Source organism: Hibiscus syriacus, unplaced genomic scaffold (genome assembly GCF_006381635.1).
Source record: "Hibiscus syriacus cultivar Baekdansim isolate YM2019G1 unplaced genomic scaffold, ASM638163v2 tig00112857_pilon, whole genome shotgun sequence".
Classification (NCBI taxonomy): Eukaryota; Viridiplantae; Streptophyta; class Magnoliopsida; order Malvales; family Malvaceae; genus Hibiscus; species Hibiscus syriacus.
Genome location: NW_024063412.1, coordinates 155,408 through 176,298, shown reverse-complemented (window position 1 = coordinate 176,298; position 20,891 = coordinate 155,408). Strand labels below are relative to the sequence as shown.

The 20,891-nt window shown below is 36.4% G+C and overlaps 2 protein-coding genes and 3 pseudogenes across 4 annotated transcripts; 4 read left to right on the top strand and 1 right to left on the bottom strand.

Annotated features, from left to right (window-relative positions):
• The first annotated feature begins 1,526 nt into the window (after window positions 1-1,526).
• On the top strand, window positions 1,527-3,447 carry LOC120184151 (annotated as a pseudogene).
• On the top strand, window positions 3,385-4,776 carry LOC120184104. Of its 3 annotated transcripts, none has more exons than XM_039188659.1 (2): window positions 3,385-3,919; window positions 4,646-4,776. In XM_039188659.1, exons 1-2 carry the CDS (start codon window positions 3,623-3,625, stop codon window positions 4,658-4,660), a joined length of 312 nt encoding a protein of 103 aa, XP_039044590.1. In that variant the 5' UTR covers window positions 3,385-3,622; the 3' UTR covers window positions 4,661-4,776. The 3 variants fall into 3 exon arrangements, with proteins under 3 accessions (XP_039044590.1, XP_039044591.1, XP_039044589.1); XM_039188660.1 differs by having other exon boundaries at window positions 4,548-4,766; XM_039188658.1 differs by lacking the exon at window positions 4,646-4,776 and adding an exon at window positions 4,053-4,231.
• A 1,301-nt stretch (window positions 4,777-6,077) lies between these two features.
• On the top strand, window positions 6,078-13,690 carry LOC120184103 (annotated as a pseudogene).
• Window positions 13,691-16,761: 3,071 nt separating this feature from the next.
• On the bottom strand, window positions 16,762-17,751 carry LOC120184150 (annotated as a pseudogene).
• Window positions 17,752-19,330: 1,579 nt separating this feature from the next.
• LOC120184146 lies at window positions 19,331-20,560 on the top strand. Its single transcript, XM_039188693.1, has 4 exons — window positions 19,331-19,707; window positions 19,795-19,875; window positions 20,086-20,225; window positions 20,404-20,560. The coding sequence occupies exons 1-4, from the start codon at window positions 19,393-19,395 to the stop codon at window positions 20,558-20,560; spliced, it is 693 nt and encodes a 230-aa protein (XP_039044624.1). The 5' UTR covers window positions 19,331-19,392.
• The last annotated feature ends 331 nt before the right edge of the window (window positions 20,561-20,891 follow it).

Sequence of the window (20,891 nt, the reverse complement as noted above, 5' to 3'; positions counted from 1 at the left end):
TCAACAATCCAAGAGAATAAACAACCAATCGATCGAGCATATCAATATCAAAATTACCCAATTTCAAGCATGCAACAAGTGAGGAAAAATCTAGCATGCTATCATCCCCACTCACTTAAAACGTTTTGTGCCAAAACGTAAATCAAAATTGAAATGTAAAGGAGGGAAAAAGAATACTCCCTGATTCAGTTACGACTTTGTTTTACGTGACAAACTTTTTGTAGAGCAGAATGTCCGATTGAAAAGCCACCAAAAGATATTGAAATTTTTTGCAAAACAAAATTCAAGACAAAGAAAATATTATTCCACAATTTTAATCTAAAGGAAGTAGAATCAAAGAAAAGAAAACAAGAAATCGCATGATGAAGGCTTGAATTGTTTTTCTTTTCTCCTCTCTTTTTTTACTGTTCAAACCAAAATTTCACTATTGTGTTTGTTCGAACCAAAACTATTTTTTCTGCACAGTTCGAATATGTTTTTTTACACAGTTCAAATTTTCTGCACTATTTTCAAATTTGCACTGGATTTTTCTGCAATGTTCAAACTAAATCTATTATGCACTGTTCGAACAGTGAGAATTCTGCTTCCATTTTTTTCCAAAATGATTCTTTGTCTGTTGCCGCATGATCTTTTCATGTCTTGGAATCGTGTTTTTTCAGTTTCTCGCTTCAAGTTCAAGTTCAGGTAAGAACCTACAAAATAAAAAATAAAAATAAAAAATGATGAAAATAAAATTGTCGAAATAAAATTGCAAAACTAAAAACGATTAAAAATATGGGTTACCTCCCATAAAATGTTATTTTTAACGTCGTTAGATCGACGACCTGTTTCAAACTATAAATTTTGTGACAAACACTTCCACTTCATTCATTTTTTCCAACTAATAAATTCTTTATGAGAAATTTAAATATTCTCATAAAGATTTTTTCGAATCTTCCCTGATTTTAAAATCTTGTTGAAAAGAATGATCGCCAATACATCTCATTTACCAAAAAGCTCCCCAAGCCCTCAATCTATACTCCTAGACCGAGACAGCTAAAGCTACAATCAACTTTATACAAGGAATTTAACAAAAAAAAGAAAGGGGCAGGCATTGTGTTTTTAGTAAATAATAAAGTAATTTGGTAAGAAAGAAGCAACTGAGATTGAGATGAGGCTGGGGGTAGCACCGTCTGTTTGAGGGAACGGAATTGCAAGTCGGGGCTCTTCCTGTGGTATTTCTTTTAACAGCGAGGCCCTATCTTTGGCGATCAGATTCCTAAACCTTGGAATCTGCACTTTATGAGTATATTTTAGAGTGATAAAAATAATTAATTTAATCATTATCATATTCTAAAAATATTAAATTTCATATCTTTCCTCTTATTTTTTATATATATATATATATATAATTTGAGAAGATTAAGATAGTGGACTATCTCACATTTATTAATTAATAAAAACCTTAGTACAATAAACTATTCAACAATAGATAATTTATGTAAATTCCACTTCATAAAGATTCCTTGCATTTTTCATTGAAATATCTTTCACTTGTCCCCCTTTCAATTCAAATCAGGCGCTCTCTTTCTTTAATGGAGAGCCAAACAGAGCAATCTTCAAGGACGAAAATGGAGTCTCTGAGAAGGATCTGTGACAGAGTTTTCAATCCAACAACAGAAGATAGATTCGTTTGCGGCCTCCTTTCCTTCTTCTCTTAATTCCATCGAGACCCTAGCATTGGATACTGCCCAAAATCATGGTCAGCAACCTTACTTCCAGTCCTTTAGTTCTAGGGTTCCTACACTCTCTATTGTTCACGCATATACTTGAATCTGTATGAAATTATTGTTCTGATACTGAATTCCGGGATTTTCTTGTTATGCTATGTTATACAGCTATACTCGCAAAAAGGAAAGCCAATTTAAGAGAAGCCGAGGATGAGCTTGTCAAGGTTTCAGCTGGTAATTGCTCCCTTCTATTTTGAACTTTCTTTTTAACTTTTTGGGTTTGGATTTTAGCAATTTGTTATGAAATTGGAAAGAACAAGTTGTGCGAGTTTGTAACTGTTCTTTTACAATGCTGCTCTATAGCCAAGCCCCGTATTGAGGCAAAGCAGATGACAATGAGGGACTCAATACCTGCTATTAAAACTAGAGTGCAAGAATTTAAAAGAACTGTTCAATTTCAAATGACTCGAATGAGATGTCATTTATGTTATTGATGTACCATAGTTTTGCATTTCTTTGACAGTGTAAATTTAATTTTTAGAACTTCCAGTAATGCACATAGTCATTGTTATTTTTTTCCGGTGGTTGTGTGACTAGAGATTTGAGAATATTATTTGGGGTGAGTTCTTATATCATGGATAGTGCAATTCATACATTGTGATATTGATGAAGCAAGTTAACATAAGTTGCTTTGGACATTTTTCCATGCCGATTGTACTGTCCCCATTCCTTGCTGAACTCGCTTGTTTTCCTTTCCTTTTAACAGAAGTTTGTACCTGCGCCTTGCACTGTCTGTATCTAAGAGTACCATTTCTCATGCCATGTAGTGGGTAGTTTGAGTCTTTACTGCCTATGGTTGGTGAGGAATTGTTAAGGTATCAGGAGGTCTGCTTAAGCAGTTATTTTGGATCACCATGCAACTTATATTCTCCAATAAATCTGCTCCAAGCAAGGGAGTCACAGTAAAACTTATTCTTTGCGCCTAATTTGCTGGACTGTATGTATTTTTCCTGTTTTCTGCTATTTACTGAACAATTTTGGGGTTGTCATTTCCTCTTTTTGTTATAGTAATTTCTATGTAAATTTATTAATTATTTTCACAACTTAGTTTCACAAGGATCTCTTCTCAGTTACTGTTTATTCTATGCATCTTTATTTTTCCCTATTTGGTTTTATCCATAGTTTTGACAAAAACTGAAGAGGAGGTAGAACATGAAAGAGAGGGAGATGGAGAATTTCAAGAAGCTATTTCCTGGGTACAATCGGGTTCTTGGTTTTCAGATAGAAGGTGGTCATGGTAAGTGAGATAGGTTGCATGAGAATTTGAGCCTGCATGAGAATTTGAGCCCCCTTTCTTTCCCTTCTATTTCTTATTGGCTCCTTTGTTTATCCAGGGGTGAAATTTACGTTTGACAATATTAACTTAAAAAATCCAAAGCAAGAATATTCATTTGCCATTCGTCATGCAAATGATGCCTAGTCCTGTACGTAATTTCCTTCTCCAGTGTTAGCCACATTCTAAAATGGTATATGTTCTAACATATTTATTTCTTCCCCATGATCTTAAGTATTGGACTGCAACCTACACTTGAATGGCATTAAAGAGTTGATTAATGAGTTGAACAACACAATTGACTTATTCGGCTTTGTTAAAATCATGAGAGAAAAGTTTCACCCCGCATGCTGGATTCTTAAATTTGGCATTCCTCAGTTTGAAGGATATGTCTCCATCTGTTGACACCTTTTTCTGTTATTTGTTTGTAATTTAAAAATCTATTATTTAGATTCTTCCCATGTGGTTCCTCCAACATAAGTTTGGACTCAATTGTTTTTAATGAAGTTCTTCCATCATTTATGACTCATCAGGATTGCAGCTCCAATCCTCAAGTTCTCATGACTGTTCCACAATCTCTATGTCTGATCCAGCTTTATCAGTTTCAACTGATAGAAGTGAATCTTCTGCCAAGAAAAATGAGCACCAAATCCCACTTCGAGATGTAAATAGGCAATTTAAGAAAGTCAACCATGGAAGTAAATCTCCAGCAAAGGTAAACGAAAATCAAATTATTGATGGAGTATTCAATAAACATCACAAGGAAGTCGTCAAATCAGATATCTTATCATCGGTTGTTCATCGCTCCCCTCGGCTTAAGGAACTAGCAAAACCAGATCTTTTATCACTGGTTGCTCGTCAGTCCCCTCGGCTTAAGGTATTATATCCCAACTTGCATGTTTTCTGCTATCTTGGACTGTATACAGAAAGTAGCACACACAGTTGTATATATGTGTGTGTATACTTCGTCCACTTTATGGGTAGAATGTTGGTGTTTTTTCTCTTTGAAGAGTTCAACAGATATCTGGCGATAGTAGCCAAAAAGAAAGGGATGGAGATTGAGCTCTCGAGCCTGGCCTGGCTTGGCTTTTTTCCAGACCTTGCAAATAATCTGCTAGTATACCTACCGGATTTTCATGCTTGGAAGTTTGAAGTCTCACATACTGTTTTCCAGGAACTTTGGTCTTGGCCTCTTGGGAAAATGTTTGCCCCTTAGTTTGCCCCTTAGTTTGCATCCTTCTAAGTTGGAGATGCATATTTATTTGTAGAACGAGCCAAGTTTCTTTTTGTAATACCTCTCATGCTCTCTTAGCTCCTCTAGGAAAGAAGCAAGTTCATGAACTATGAAGATTAGGTTTTTGTACTATATAACCTTAGGATCTCGGGGCAAGGTGTTTTACGAGTGATGAATTTGTATGGCTTATTTATTATGCTATTGGATCAACTACAAGATTCATAGTGAAGATTTTTTTTTTTCTAATTCGAGATATTGGAATCTATGACAGGTCAAGAAATGAAGCTAGAGTGGAGGCTGCTTTGTTGCATCAAATTTCCGATTTTGTGCTGGTTTTAAGGTATGAGCTGATGTTCAACTTTTGACTAGCTTGTGATGCAGTAACATGAAGGGTGTGGAAACTGTCCACATATGTATCATAGAAATTAGTCAGAACCGATTGAAGTGCGTTTTGAAACACATCCCGTATGACATTACTATGTTTGTATCATTACCTCATCATAGAAATGTGGCTACTGAAGCTGACTAGTTGAGCTGATGGTTTAAATGCCCTAGCGTTGTTAGGTTTTGGTACTTCCATTGTACCTTTTTGATGAGTGTATTACCACTTTATCATTCTAAAAACCGGCGTAACTCGATATATCGATCTGGCTTGGCTTGAGCTTTCGAATTTTATTACTAGAGTAAGTTGTGAAAGTGTGTATGTGGGGGTCCAAATACCTTTTGACTGTTCATTTTATGTTTGCTACATTTGCTTTCAAGTTCTTAGGATGCAAGAAATTGGCTGCTGCAGTTTTTACTTTTCCCTCCATTTATAAAAGAATATCATTTTGGACAAATTTAGATATTTTATTTTTGATACAAGTACAGGATGTTCTACTCATTGATCAATAACCTGGATTGAATACCGAAAAATCTTATTATAAGAGTGATTCTTCCAATTTGTTCTTTCTTATTTTTACTTAAAAAGAATAACATCGTCAAATCAAATTATAGCATTACAAAATTAGTATTTTATATACATATTTTCGACAATTGTTCATGGCACTTTATTAAAGCATGCAATTTAATACGCATAAAACGAACCAACACAAAGCAAAGAAATGGTTTCCCTATTCTCAAGGTTTTCCATTTTTTAAAATATAAAAGTGAGAGTTTGCGTATCTCTTGTTGCAGTAACTTGTAAAATTCCAAACAAGTAACGAACGTGAGCTGAGGTTAAATAAATCTTTGCGTTTACAGTAATATCAGTCAAATTATTAAGCCAAGGTACAATCTCAAAATATATACAAAAAAAAGGTAAATAAATTACCCTTGCCAAACGCTTTGTTTATATAATATTTGAATTAAGAAATATTATTAAAATTTATGAGAATAATGTAAGTAAAATATAATATTTGAATTTGAAAGAAAAAAATATACAATGTATCCGATTAACAGGTAAAACAATTGTTTAAGTGGTTGCTTATAATAATTTTAATTAAAAATAAAATAAATTTACGATAAAAACTACTGGTAATCATTTTTCACAAAAGCCAAAATAAACCTTCCAGTTGTTTTAATAATTATTATTTACCTTTACTATATATTTTTAGGTGTCCCGATTTCCACTATATAAAGTGGCTTTCACTCTCAGACTCTCTCTTACATGTTCACGAAGCGACTCTTTTTCTCTGCATAGTAGTGACTGGTGACTGGTGATTGGAGGACTGGTATTCGTACGTCTTTTCCTATCTCTGTTTGTTTCTTTGTTTGTTTTATATTTAAAAATGGTTTCTATAATGTATTTTTTTAACATTATCAGTCGATAAGCGGTTTTCCGGCGGCGGTTTCAGTCGAAACTCCTACGCCCTTCAGTATTTCTTCTTTCTCGTCGATGGATCTACTTTCATTGGCTTGGTTTCTGTCGATTTTTCTCTAATTATCTACTGATCATACTTCAACCGTCTGTATTTTGTCTACAATTACTTAGATCTCCGTTTTCTTCTTTGTCTCGTCTAGGGTTTGACGAGATCTTACGGTTTCTTATGTTATTTTTGCATGTTTATATAGTGTTTCTGTTTTTTGTTTTTTAGTTTCACTGTAATTAGTTATATGTATGTGTATTTTTCCCTCGTTGGAATTATAGTGACACGATGTCTGTTTTAGTTGTATTTTTTTGGTTGAAAAAGGGGCTTTAGGTTTTCATTGAGGATCAAAACCCTTTACTTTTGTAAACACGCTGTTGTAGCATTTGCTCTCGCCTCTCTCTTCGTCATCTGCTTTTATATGTGAATGTCATTGTTCTCTTTTATCTTCTGTTACAGTTTTATCATCATGGTTAGGAAGAAGAGAACTGATACTCCCTCTGGCGGAGGTGAGGGATCTCAGTCCCATGACACTGGTGGTGGCAGTGGTCATGGTCCCCAACTTCCTCAACAACAAGGACAAGGTGGGCGTGGAGGTTATACGGGGGGAAGAGGTTGGGTTCCACAGTCCCAACAAGGTGGTCGTGGGGGAGGTGAGAGCTCTCAGTCCCATGACACTGGCGGTGGCAGTGGTCGTGGTCCCCAACGTCCTCAACAAGGACAAGGTGGAGGCTACCCGGGGGGAAGAGGTTGGGCCTCACAGTCCCAACAAGGAGGTCGTGGGAGAGGCTATGGAATTGGTGGTCGAGGTCTTGGAATGTCACAAACTCCTGAATACCAACAAGGTAGAGGAAGGGGTGAGTATGCTGGAGGACCTACTGATCCCCATCAAGCTAGAGGAAGGGGATATCGTGGAGGATATAGTGGTGGTCGAGGCAGTGGTGCACGTGGTGGAGGACCTTACCCTGGTGGACTATCACACCCATCTGTTCCCGAGCTGCACCAAGCAACCCAACCTTCTCAAGTTGAGGTGATCACCCGGTCTGCTCCATCTGAGTCAGGTTCTTCATCTAGGCCACCTGAGCAGGCACCATTGGCAGAGCATCTTCAGCAGCTTTCCATCCAGCAAGAAGCCAGCCAAGCAATTCAACCAGTTGCTCCATCAAGCAAGTCAATGAGATTTCCTCTTAGACCTGGACAAGGTTCCACTGGCATAAGGTGTATAGTCAAGGCTAATCATTTCTTTGCTGAATTGCCTGATAAAGACTTGCACCAATATGATGTGAGTTTTTTTATCATCAGTGTTTTTGTGTCTTGTTTGTTATTTCTTTTATCTGCAGATTCTTGATTGCCATTGTCAATGGAACTAGGTTACCATCTCACCGGAGGTAGCATCACGAGGAGTGAACCGTGCTGTCATGGCGCAGCTAGTGAAATTATACCAAGAATCTCATCTTGGAAAGCGCCTTCCTGCTTATGATGGCCGGAAGAGTCTATACACTGCTGGGCCTCTCCCTTTTGTGTCCAAGGAGTTCAAGATTACCCTTATTGATGATGATGATGGCTCTGGAATGCAAAGGTTGTTGCCTACTGTCTTATTCCCGACATTAATATGTTATGGTGATACTTTTCTTTGAAGGGGAGGAGTTATATCCTTATCATCTTGGTCATAGGTTAGAAACTTGAAAAAGATAGTTCTGGTTTGGAATTGCCAAGGTTGCATTTCGTTTCATAAAACATTTTCCATTGCATTTTCATTTTAAGAATGAAAACATGTTTGGTGATTGAAATTGAAAGCGTGGTCCAGGAAATGAAAATGATTTTTTTTTCAAATACGAAAGAAAAGAAATGTTTTCAAATGAGAAGGTTCACCAAACATATTTTCTAGAAAAAGAAATCAATAATGCTTTTCAGAAGATGAGAACGTAAAATCTGGTTCTTAGATGCACGGCTAGCAAATAGTTTTGATCTTCCTGTCATTTTGATTGGTTCAGGGGAATATAGAACGAAAATGTTTGAACGGGATTGGACATTGCTTTTTTCACCTCTATATTCTGTAACTTTTTTTATTCTTGATTCTTGATGCAGAAGAGAGCGTGATTTTAAAGTAGTTATCAAATTTGCTGCACATGCTGATCTACACCATCTTGGCCTCTTTCTGCAAGGGAAGCAAGCTGATGCACCTCAGGAAGCCCTTCAGGTTCTTGACATTGTTCTTCGTGAACTACCCACTACTAGGTAATACTTTTAGGTTATTTTTTGGATAGATGTTTACCGCACTGCTTCTACCTTAAAATTTTGATTTGAATGTAATGTTTAATAATAATTACAGGTACTGTCCCGTTGCCCGTTCATTTTACTCTCCTGACCTAGGGACAAAACAACATTTGGGTGAGGGATTAGAAAGTTGGCGTGGTTTTTACCAAAGCATTCGCCCTACACAGATGGGACTGTCGCTGAATATTGGTACTATTTTCCTTTGGTCTATTTCTCTTGTCTAGGTGGTTTATGAATGTAACATTGTACATGCATTTTATCTGTCCCCTAATATAACACCCTCTTATGTTGACAATTATCTTCTGGACAGATATGTCTTCAACTGCTTTCATTGAGCCATTGCCTGTTATTGATTTTGTAGCACAATTGCTAAATCGTGATATTTCTAGACCACTATATGATTCTGATCGTGTGAAGGTTAGATTTTTTCAACTTTTCTTATTGGAAATATAATTACCGTATACTTTTTCTTTGTTTATCGTATCTTGTTGGTTAACATGCCGATTTTCTGACAACTATTATTTTGTAGTATTTTACTTTTGTCATCTTTTTTGTTTTTTATTTCTTTTTGGTAAACCATCATTCCATGTTCATCGTATTTTTTGTATAAATAGATAAAAAAGGCTCTTAGAGGAGTCAAAGTAGAAGTTACACACCGGGGCAACATGCGGAGAAAATATCGTATATCTGGTTTAACATCACAAGCAACTAGAGAGCTGACGTGAGTATACTATTATACTATGATATACTATTCTTTTCAAAATCTTTATTGTGATAGATTCTCTGGTCACTTGTGATATGGTTTGATTCCTGATTATCTAACAAGTGGTATTGTTTATAGTTTTCCTGTAGATGAAAGAGGTACAATGAAATCTGTCATGGAGTACTTTCGTGAAACTTATGGTTTTGTCATTCAACATACCCAATGGCCATGTCTACAAGTCGGGAACCAACAGAGACCAAATTATTTGCCAATGGAGGTAAATCATGCACCACATTCCTTTAGATTGCACATGTAATTGATGTATGGATATGCATGCTAATGACTTGTCACTCACATAGGTATGCAAAATTGTAGCGGGTCAGAGGTACTCCAAGAGATTGAATGAGAGACAGATTACTGCTTTGCTGAAGGTCACCTGCCAGCGTCCTCGTGATAGGGAATATGATATTATGAAGGTATCACATTTATGCCTTCACCTTTTGTGTTTCCGAATTCTTTTGCATTGTCTCCCAAGTCTCACTGGTTTTTAGTTTTGCCTTTGATGGATTGATTTCACATATTAGTCTTATCAACTTTTATCTGTGGGTTGCATGTGAACAAATTACTTAACACTTGCATCAATGCTATGTAAGATGTTTCTCTTTTTTATTCTTTATCTGTGGTTTGAATGTCAACAAAATGCTTGTAAAGATGATGTTAATTGTGAATGACAAACTGTTATCTCTAGGATAAAAGTTCAGTGCATTAAGTATGTTGGACTAATTCTCAGGTGTGTGGATGGTTTCTAACTGTTGGACTAATTTCTTTTGTTCCTTGTTTAGACGGTGGAACACAATGCTTATCATGAAGATCCTTATGCAAAGGAATTTGGTATTAAAATTAGTGAGAAGCTTGCATCAGTTGAAGCACGTATACTGCCTGCACCAAGGGTAATTTATCAATGATCATATACTTTCTTCTGTAGCTTTGTGACTCCTTCAAGATTTTGATTTTTGATTGTAATTTCTGTTCTGTGTAGCTTAAATATCATGATACGGGTAGAGAAAAGGATTGTCTGCCTCAGGTTGGGCAATGGAATATGATGAATAAGGTACCTCTTACAGTTATAAGTGAATGTACATTTTATTGTTGAATTTGTGGTCTCACTATGTAATGTATTTTAATCAAACTATTATTGCATACACCCAAATTATTGGAGGAGTATATCAGTATTTTGATTATCTGTGAAAAGAGATGGAAATGTTAAATGTAAAAAGGAAGCTGGTTTAATTGCTTGTACAGTGTTTTAGAATTGAGATGTAGGCACAGAAGAGTGTTTGTAAATATGAAACCTAACCCTACATTAATGAAACAGTTACTGGGAGATAGCGATGCAAATTTAGGTTAACATGTTGTGAGATTGAGGGAAGGTAGAAAGATTCATTCACCAGAAAAGAAATGTGATTTTAGTCGGAATAGATCCACTGAACATTGTTTAATTTAAATTCATATAACATTTTTAACTTCTGGAAAGAAGTGACTAAGTAGGAAACTAAGGGTATTTTTGTGTTGTGCAAAGTATTGAGTGAACTATATGAACTAAATTTGTTAATTTTAGGTTTTTACAGTCTGTCAAGTTGAACTACTGTAGTTGGTTGAAAGAGATTGAATTTTATGTCTGGCTCACTCCGTTGTATATTTTGATGATTTTGATTTGTTGTTGGAGCATTGGTGGGTTTAAGATATAGCCAGAAGCCTGTCATGAAATTTTATAATTTACAATGGCTGTACGGTGAATGTTATCTATCAAGTTTGTCATCTATTTTTTGGGTCTGCCCACAATCTGTTGCAATGTCATGCCATTTTGATTTTGTTTTCCTTCCAACTAAACGTTCTTTGAGCCATGGACACATTTGAGTGAAGTGTGTAATGGCACGTGAATCATGTTCATATGTTGTGCGGCAAATGGTTGAATGTGAAATCTTTTGCATTCTTTGATTTGTAATTGTCTCGTTGCAGAAAATGGTAAATGGTGGGACTGTAAACAACTGGATCTGCATAAGTTTCTCTCGACAAGTACAGGATAGTGTGGCACGAGGGTTTTGTTCTGAACTTGCACAAATGTGTTATATCTCTGGCATGGTGAGGGGGTTGCAGTTATTTGAGATATCTGTCGTCTAGATCTTGGTGCTTTGTTGTGGAATAATTTTTATTTTGAAAGAATTCCTGATAAAATTAATGTTTCAGGCCTTCTCTCCTGAACCAGTGCTTCCTGCTTTTAGTGCTCGTCCTGAGCAGGTTGACAAGGTCTTGAAAACAAGATATCATGATGCTATGATTAAACTCCGGCCCCAAAACAAAGAGCTAGACCTGCTTATTGTTATCCTTCCTGATAATAATGGTTCTCTTTATGGTCAGATTTTCTAGTCTATAATTTCTTGATTCTTTTAAGAAGGTCCAATACCTTTCTGTGAAACTTTCTATTTCCCTTGCAGGTGATTTGAAAAGGATTTGTGAGACTGATCTTGGTATTGTTTCTCAGTGTTGTTTGACTAAACATGTGTTTAAAGGGAATAAACAATATTTGGCTAACGTTGCCTTGAAGATCAATGTCAAGGTTGGTGGGAGGAATACAGTTCTTGTTGATGCAATATCTCGAAGAATTCCTTTTGTCAGTGACCTTCCTACTATAATTTTTGGTGCTGATGTTACCCATCCTCACCCTGGGAGGATTCAAGCCCTTCTATTGCAGCTGTATGACTTTTTATCTGCTTTTGATGCTTGTGGTTTATTGTCTGATTGCCTTGTTTGAAATTTTAATTATAAATGTAAAACATTCAGGTTGTTGCCTCCCAAGATTGGCCGGAAGTTACGAAGTATGCTGGTCTGGTTTGTGCTCAAGCTCATCGTCAGGAGCTCATTCAAGATTTATACAAGACTTGGCAGGATCCTGTGAGGGGGGCTGTTTCTGGTGGCATGATCATGTGTGGTTTCTGATTTAAATTTTGCTTTTTCATAGATTTAAATTGTTGTTTAATTTTTCCCTCTTTTTGTTCTTGGTAATACAGGGAGCTCCTAATATCTTTCCGAAGAGTCACTGGACAGAAGCCAAAGCGCATCATATTCTACAGGTATGATCAAGCTACTCTGCTATTTCTCTCTCCTACAGTCTTTTCTCTAGGTTTTTTTTTGAATTTATTTTTTATTTTCTATGTGCAGGGACGGGGTTAGTGAAGGTCAGTTTTATCAAGTTTTGTTATACGAACTTGATGCTATTCGTAAGGTAAGCCCCTTCTGTTGACTACATTACAACCAGAAATTTGTAAATCATTTGTATTGTCAAATTCTGCATCACATTCACAATTCACACGCCTTCTATTCATTTAATTTCAGGCATGTGCCGCTTTGGAGCCAAATTATCAGCCACCTGTTACCTTTGTCGTGGTACAAAAACGACACCATACAAGGTTGTTTGCCAACAACCATCATGATAAACGTTCTGTTGACAGGAGTGGGAATATTTTGCCTGGTAAGTAGTGTTCTCTCATAACTTATTACAATTTCATAAACGATGCATAATCATTATTTTTGTCCTGTATGTATTTTTCCAGGCACAGTCGTTGACTCCAAAATTTGCCATCCAACGGAGTTTGACTTCTACTTGTGCAGTCATGCTGGAATTAAGGTTTGATTTGCTTCATTTCCACACTCAGATGTTTATCTCTGTTTTCTTTTATAGCTTAGTAGATGTTTCTAATATTTTATCCCCCTTGGTAAACAGGGAACAAGCCGTCCTGCTCATTACCATGTGCTGTGGGATGAGAACAAGTTTACAGCTGATGCATTACAATCTCTTACGAACAATCTCTGCTATACGTATGCTCTATCTCTGATCTTCATGATTTCAGTTTTATGTTGCCGTGTTTGCTTAGGTGAATGTTGTTCACTGCCTTTAAAGATCCAGGTTATATGAATTGGTATCCCTAATTATTTTTACTTTGTTGCACAGATATGCAAGGTGCACACGTTCAGTGTCAATCGGTTAGTTCTTGTTCGGCTTCTTTCATATACAAATGCGTGTTTCAGTCCTGTAAAGTGTAAACTAGTTTGCCCCCCTCCCCCCATTTCTTTCTATTTCTTTTGGTGATTAATGACCTAGAAACCAATAAATGTGCAGTTCCTCCTGTGTACTATGCTCATCTTGCTGCATTCCGAGCTCGTTTTTATATGGAACCAGAGACCTCGGACAGTGGATCAATGACAAGTGGGACAGTTGCGGGACGTGGAGGTGCTGGCCCAGGTGGACGAAGCACAAGAGGACCTGGTGCTAGTGCTGCTGTGAGACCTCTGCCTGCCCTGAAGGAAAATGTCAAGAGGGTTATGTTTTACTGTTAGGGGGTTTGTTTCATCATGCGTTTTAGCTATATCTATCAATCAATCAATCTATATATATATCAAGAGGGTTGTGAACAGTATTTACTTTGTTGGGTTCTACATGGGGTACTGAACTAAAACTTAATGTGGCTCGGCACTTTTAAGCTTTTGTTGACTGGCACATTTATGTTAATTTGGAGACTGTTGTTGCTGTGTTTGATTGTCCTTCGCTACTAATTTAGTCTATGGCGGTTTTAGTTTTTTATGTCGTATGGCCCTTGACGGAGCCATTAAGCCGCTGTGGATCCCAACATTGTTATTTTATGTATTTTTAAGGCTTTTGTTTCTTTCCTAATAATTTGATTTAATTATCTGATAGAATTTTTTTTTTAACTTACATGATTTTGCCCTTCTTCATGTTTGATCCTAACCAGGACATTGGATATGTGAAGTTATGCTGTGTATCTTTTGAAACACGGTACAACGGTCTTGACTATGTTGGATAAATACACTCGGTACGAGTGCAATGTTCTGTATTATCATGTGTGGCTCGCATTAATTGTTCATAAGCACTTCTTGCGTTGATGAAGTACGGTATGTTGTCACATGAAGACGATTATAAATGTGCTTACCATTCTATTATACATGTTTAGCAAGATTGGCTTATGAGTTCAATCATGTGTATTACCATTCTCCATAAAGTAGTAGGAGAATCTATAAGATCCGGTAGCGAAATAAAGTCATCTCCACTGACGCAGCACTCAAATTTATCAAATATGGAGTCATTATACAAATCGCCCAACTGCATGGCAAATTGCATGCTATCAATAATAAAACAAGTATGAAATTTAAAGGGAAATTACTCAGATGACATTCATTCGCAGAACATGTCAACGTGTGTCAAGACTTGTTGAACAGCTTCCAAGACAAGTGACAAATCAAGTTGCAGGTTAGGTTTACCAATGTTAACCTCATATCTGGTACTGTCTAATATCCAAAACATGCTTAAGTTGGTCAATGGTCTCTAGACTCCAGCACCATCAAATCCATTGTTCATTTTATTTCATTGTGTATGTAGGTGCATGTCTCACATGCCAACTCCTTTGTGTGTTTGTGGAATGAAGGGATTAATAAAATAGATGTATGTAGGTGCATGCCTCGCATGCCAACTCCTTTGTGTGTTTGTGGCATGAAGGGGATTAATAAAATAAATGTATGTAGGTGCATGCCTCACATGCCAACTCATTTGTGTGTTTGTGGCATGAACGATTAATGAAATAGATCTAGTTAAGGTCATGACAGCACCAATGATCTGTCATATGTAAGTGTCTTCTTTCTTAAGATGTGTGGGCTATTTGCATTCAACATATTACAACTCAATCGATAACTTAGAAACAGGTAATGTGACGAGAAAAAGTGGAGATAAGAGAGTGACAACTTGTACGGCACAGCTCTAGACAACAAGTAGCCACGAGGAAAGAAACTTAATGTCAACCATTTGACATCTTCTCTTGCCACAGCTAAACCGGCTTCTTACTGAACAATACTATCAAGATAAGCAAATATGCCAATGTACGGGAAATACTAACACGACTTATAACAGAAAGATTGAACCCTGTGCATAGAAGTTAAATTATCCGTTAAATGGGACAAGTGTGGTTTGCTCTTTGCAATTAGCTAAGTATGACTGCTTAGTGAAAATACCATCATCAAGAAAAACAAGTAGGCCAGTCTGTCAATGAACAGAAAATATTAACAATTGATAATGAGAAAAATGGACGCACGCAGTGCGTGAAAGTTAAATGGTCTATTAAAATGAGATTGCAAGTTTTCTGTTTTCTTTGGATACATAATACAAATCATTCATGCAAAAGAAAGAAAAGAGATTACAAGTTCCAGAAAGACCTATAATACAAGACAATAGTACCCGTCTATCATGCATGAGTTTCCACGAGTTATCTTAATATAAACAGACACTGGAGGATATGCACTTACATTTGGGCAAAATTGTTCATGAATCTTTAATGTTGCAACTGGTGAAGAATCCATGCGCACGTCCCATAGATGAAACATAAAATGAAAATCATCAGTTAATAGAAGACAAGCACATTATTTGCACTCAGAAAAATGGTATTCCCGATCACCATGCATCTTTTCATATTATTATGATATCCAGAATTTGATGTACCCGCTGATAGGGATCTGTTCATATTATTATCACTGGAACTTAGGAATTTAGAACAATATAATATAGGCAGAGTTCGGGGGGGGGGGGGGGACAAGAAACCATGCCAAAAAATAGACAGGATCAGAGAATCTCTCTGAAATGCATCCTCTTTTCCAAATCCAGAATCCTAGAATTGAACTAAAACTAAAAAAATAGCATCTTACCTTATTTATTCAAAACAAAAATTTTCAAAGATTAAGCAAACATATTGAAAAAAAATACAATGAAAACAAAGGAGACAGAGAAAACACTATTTTGAATTTGAATTTGGATGAAATTACCTAGAAAATCACATTTCATATTTCATGAGTAATTCTCAGTCTAGGTTAGGCACCTTAAGGTTCATATAGTCACGGCTTAAGATGTGCCGCGTCCATCAACTGAAAGCTTTATATCAGATATGGAAACAACAATCTCGGTAAGGAATGAACGTGACCCATGACACTGTTCATCCTGAAACCTGTATTGTAGAAACCAAAGATAATGACTATTTGAAACCTCCATTCCATGTTTGACTGTAAAATAAGTCGATGGTAGTGATAACTAAAGAACTGCAAGGAAGAAAGAGGACCCACAACTCACATCATTGCATTGAAATCACATAATGATGATTGTCTCATGTCAACTAGATGAATAAAACCTGTAGAGCTGCTATATGAAAGTAGGTTACAATGAGTTGGATGGAATTCAGCTGACCTCTGAACAAAAGTAAAATAGATTGACAAGAAAATGGGTTAAAAACAATTAGATAAAAAAGGGTCTTAGTCATAAGTCGAAGCATAGCTAAGAATGTCATAACATAGGAAGGCTGTCTTGTCAAAAGGAAATGAAAATAATTTGACATCAATTGCATGGGAACAACAGATAGGGAGCTCACCACTAGGCCAGACCTTAACTATGATTCAACCAAGGAATGAGAAATATAAAGTAGTCATCGTCTTACCGGTTACCTCCGCTCACTATATATAATTCATTCATAGCAAAAGTAAATTCAGTACTTTCAGCTACAAAATGTAGAAACAAACACTGAAAAAATTGAAATTAGAGAAAATTAAAGACACCACAGCATACTTCAGAATAAAAAAAAAACACGACAATAGCACCCATTACCAGTAAGATCCTCCATATTTGATGGCTTCGTATCAGTGATATTAAATGACTGATCAGTGACTTCAAGGTTCCACAAGTTTACCCTAAAATCATCTGCAGATATAAATGTCTCACCATCGCTGCAAAAGGGTTATGAAATAAGATTCTCCCTTAGATGCAGCAAAAAGTTCTGAACTTTTAATTATATACTTCGTTGAATGCCTTCCATCATGCAGAACCCAAAACACAGTTCTGTCCGAGTTCTGGAACACATTTGTATGCAATAATTCTAAATATAAACGACAAGGAAAAATTATATTTCTGTTGAAAAAGGAAAAACCAAAAAGCACATAATAAAATTTCTGGATGGAGGATTTACCTGTTATTCGAAATTGAATTGATATTAAAATCATGAGCATAAGCATACACCCTTCTACATCTTGCATAAGCAGTGTCTTCATAGTTGGCAATCTAGTAACATAACAAGGCAGTAAATAACTTGCATACCAAACAAACCAAAACAATACCTCGAAATGATTTCTGACCTGGTCCACTCAATACTCATCATACACACCTTATAATGCAATTCATGAGATGGGAAAATATTGTTAGCCACATTATCTTCCCTTTTGAGATTTTTGCCATTAGCTACAGATGTTATGTTTTGCTCATTCAAAAAACTCCTTTCAGCCAGGAGCATTTTCTGAAGAGACAAATTGACAAGGAAAATCCATTTCCCTGGCTTTCTTCACCTTTCGATCCTTAACCTGACAAGAAAAATTCGTTTCAATTTCTTATGTAAAGAAAATTGGAAGAGGAAGTTATCAGAAGTCATAGGAACCCACACCTTCCACAATTTAATAGTCTTATCGTTGGTTGAAAGGATAAAGAGTGATCCATTGAGACTTGTACACCATTTTAGTTTGTTGATCCTCTATTCAATCTCCAGACTCTTCAAATAGTCGAACTATAAAAAGGGACATGGCATCAAGAACCAATACAAATGGATACAATATGATAAAATGACAGTGTTTCAGGTGTAAGTAAGCATAACTCAGGTTCATGACTCTGTAATTCAGTTTTATATTGATATTCAGGATGGTTTAAGGAGACATAATCCAACTGTTCCAGTTGATTTCGGGAATAGTGCCTCTCTGCAGTCTATGAAGCAATTGTAAAAGAAGATCATAAAACAACCAATACAGCAGCAATGCAAGCCTATAACATTACAGACATTAACATACTACAAAGACAAATAGGGATTCTATTTTCTTCTTTTGGATAACACGTCTCCATTTGATTTATTACTTTGGCTAATTGATTTGAGGTATTTACATTTCTGCACTCCCAAAAGTTCTTAAAAAGTAAAAGAGGGCCAATTTTTAAAAAATAAGCAAATGGATCAAGTAAAATCATGCGTTTTCTTTGTCAAAAAAAAAACAAAGAAAACTCTTCTTTATTGAAGTAGATATTCACTTTTTGCTCTTAGCTTTCTGCATTAGCAAGCGAAAAAGCGTAACAATGAAAACAAACATAAGCTGAGGTTGATGTATTGAAGATAAAGTTGCAATAAAACTGAGAAATTCTCACATCTTTTTCATTCTTTGCCTCGAATATAACAATCCGACCGCGATCTCCAACAGCGACGAAATTGCCACTCTTGTCAAATTCAACTGCAGATATTATATCAGCTGAAAAAGAAAAGAAAAACACATCTACTCTTCATTTCGTTTCAAACAGGTAAAGTTTAAATTCTTCAATTCCAAGCAATCTTAAATTTGAAGAAATAATGAAGATTGCTCATAAGGAGCAGCCGAGCAGTGGCCATGCAAGCAAACAAAACACCATTCGATGGGGAGAGAGAGAGAAGAATAGAAAGCGCAAACGTCTTGAATTTCGTCATCGAGGCTTCTTTCGCCGAAGACTTGAGAGAAGTTCCATTCTAGAAGAGTAGAGCGAGTGGAAGGGTGGCGCGTGGCATGCCTCGTTCCTCAGTCATTAAATGGTGCCGCATATTCCATTCTGTTGGAAGAGGAAGAAATATTGAGAAAAGAGGAGCTTACGTGTTGCTCCTCTGTCGTCGAACTCGAATCCTACGTGTTTTGTTCCCATAAAAATTGCGCCATTTAGTTTTCTCAGCACAGCACAATACGTGGTGTAGAGTCACCGTACTAATCCAGTACTTGTTTGTTTGGACTATACTTTTATATTGGTTATTTATTCAAATAAATTAAATAAATCGATATTTATATTTTAATATATTCAGATTATATATTATAAAAATTTATTTCAAAATAATTATTTTTGTTTTCAATATCCTCTTAAAAATTAATAACGCTGGTTCAAGTTTGCTACCTCATATAATTTAAATATAAATTAGTCTTAAAAAAAGGATAAAGAAAATGCAACAAGACAAAACATAAATGAAATATACAAACATTGATGAAAGCCATACATTCGAGTATGTCTACCATTTTAAAGAAAACCTCCCGCTCAAAACGGATCGGTATGAAAATTATAGGAACGTCAGGTTTCTCTCGTTTGGAAAAAGGAAGAGAATTCCAGGTTGCTGCTGTTTCCGACAACCGCCACGAAGAAAATGCCAGGGCCAGGACCGCACCTCATGTATGCAATGAGCTCTGGCATAGCTCTGACGCACCTCACCAAGGGGCGTTTCACGCCGCACCACACCCTTATTTACGCTCTCAACGCCTTCTTCGGCCCAGACATGGGCTCCTTCTCCGAATGGCTGAGCTCCACTTTCTTTGACGACAATTCCGTTGTCTCGTCTTTAGCCGATGAAATCCATCACCCTTTTTATTACGTGGTGATTCTAGGTTTTCCTTTATGCGTTTTCTACTCCTGGCTATCAAACGAATTGGTGGGAACGAGGATACTTGATTATGGTTATGGGGTGAGTTTACTTTTTTTTTCCCCTTTTCTGCCTTGGCAAATATATAACGGCAATGGTGATCATATGATTTGGTTGCTAATGTTGCAGGTGCCACTTTCAAGGTTGCAGGCCTTATTCTTGATAGCAGCTGGTTCATTATCACACTTTTTCCTGGACCACTTATTTGAGGTAAAATTTCATTTTTCTTATCATCCCCAAGGGTGAGGGAAAGCTGTTGTTTCATCCTCTCCCATCCACAACTATCAGGTTTTGTTAAAACAATTAGAATCAGGTTAGGGAAGGGAAGAGAACCGCTTAGTCCAAGTAAACCTATCTATATTCATGGATTCGAGGGGCTTTGTTTCACGTAAGTTTGATGGGGGAATATATATTGTACAGGAAGATGGTCACACAAAAATGTATACTTGGATAATGAGCACCGGTTGGTGGATAAATCGAGCACCTATCAACCCAGATGCTGTCATAATAGTTGGCTTCTTATGCGTTTGTTTGGTCGGCGGCTTCATCTACATCAACAGGTGCTTATTTCTTCTTCCTATTATACATCCCAGCATCCATATATATATATATATATATCTAACATATAAAATCATTTTGCAGTTCAAAGTTAAGAAAGTCAACAACGAGAAAACAAATATGTGAATCAATGAAATTGATAGTGATTATAGGAAGCCTCTACTGCTTATGGTGTGCAAGCCAAATATACTGGATGAACCCTCGTCGGCCACCGGTTGGCGAAGAAGCTGATCTTGGAGTTCTCGTATTTATGGCCATCTACTTTCTTCTTCCTCACTGGCTCTGTATTTTATCCATGGACCCTATTCCTCTTCGCACACAACGCTTCCCTGTATAGTTTGCGTTCTGACACAAGGTCATCAGAAATTGGATGCATGGGATTATTTCACTCAGCTTCTTGTACTATATGATCCCTATACTCGCATTTAATTTCTTTTGTACGTTGGTTTTGAAGGAAAAACCATGTAAAATGTTAATAGATTTAAACTAACATGATACGGTGAGTCGATCCATGAAATAATTTTTCATCCACTTTTAATTATAGTTAATTATTCTAATGCTCCATGAATTTTCTAGTTTTTGACAAATATAAAATAAATGCGTATGCAATGTTGTCATTGTGGCGTGATAAAGTTGCAAATTGTCAAAGTTTGTTGCATTTACTTTCT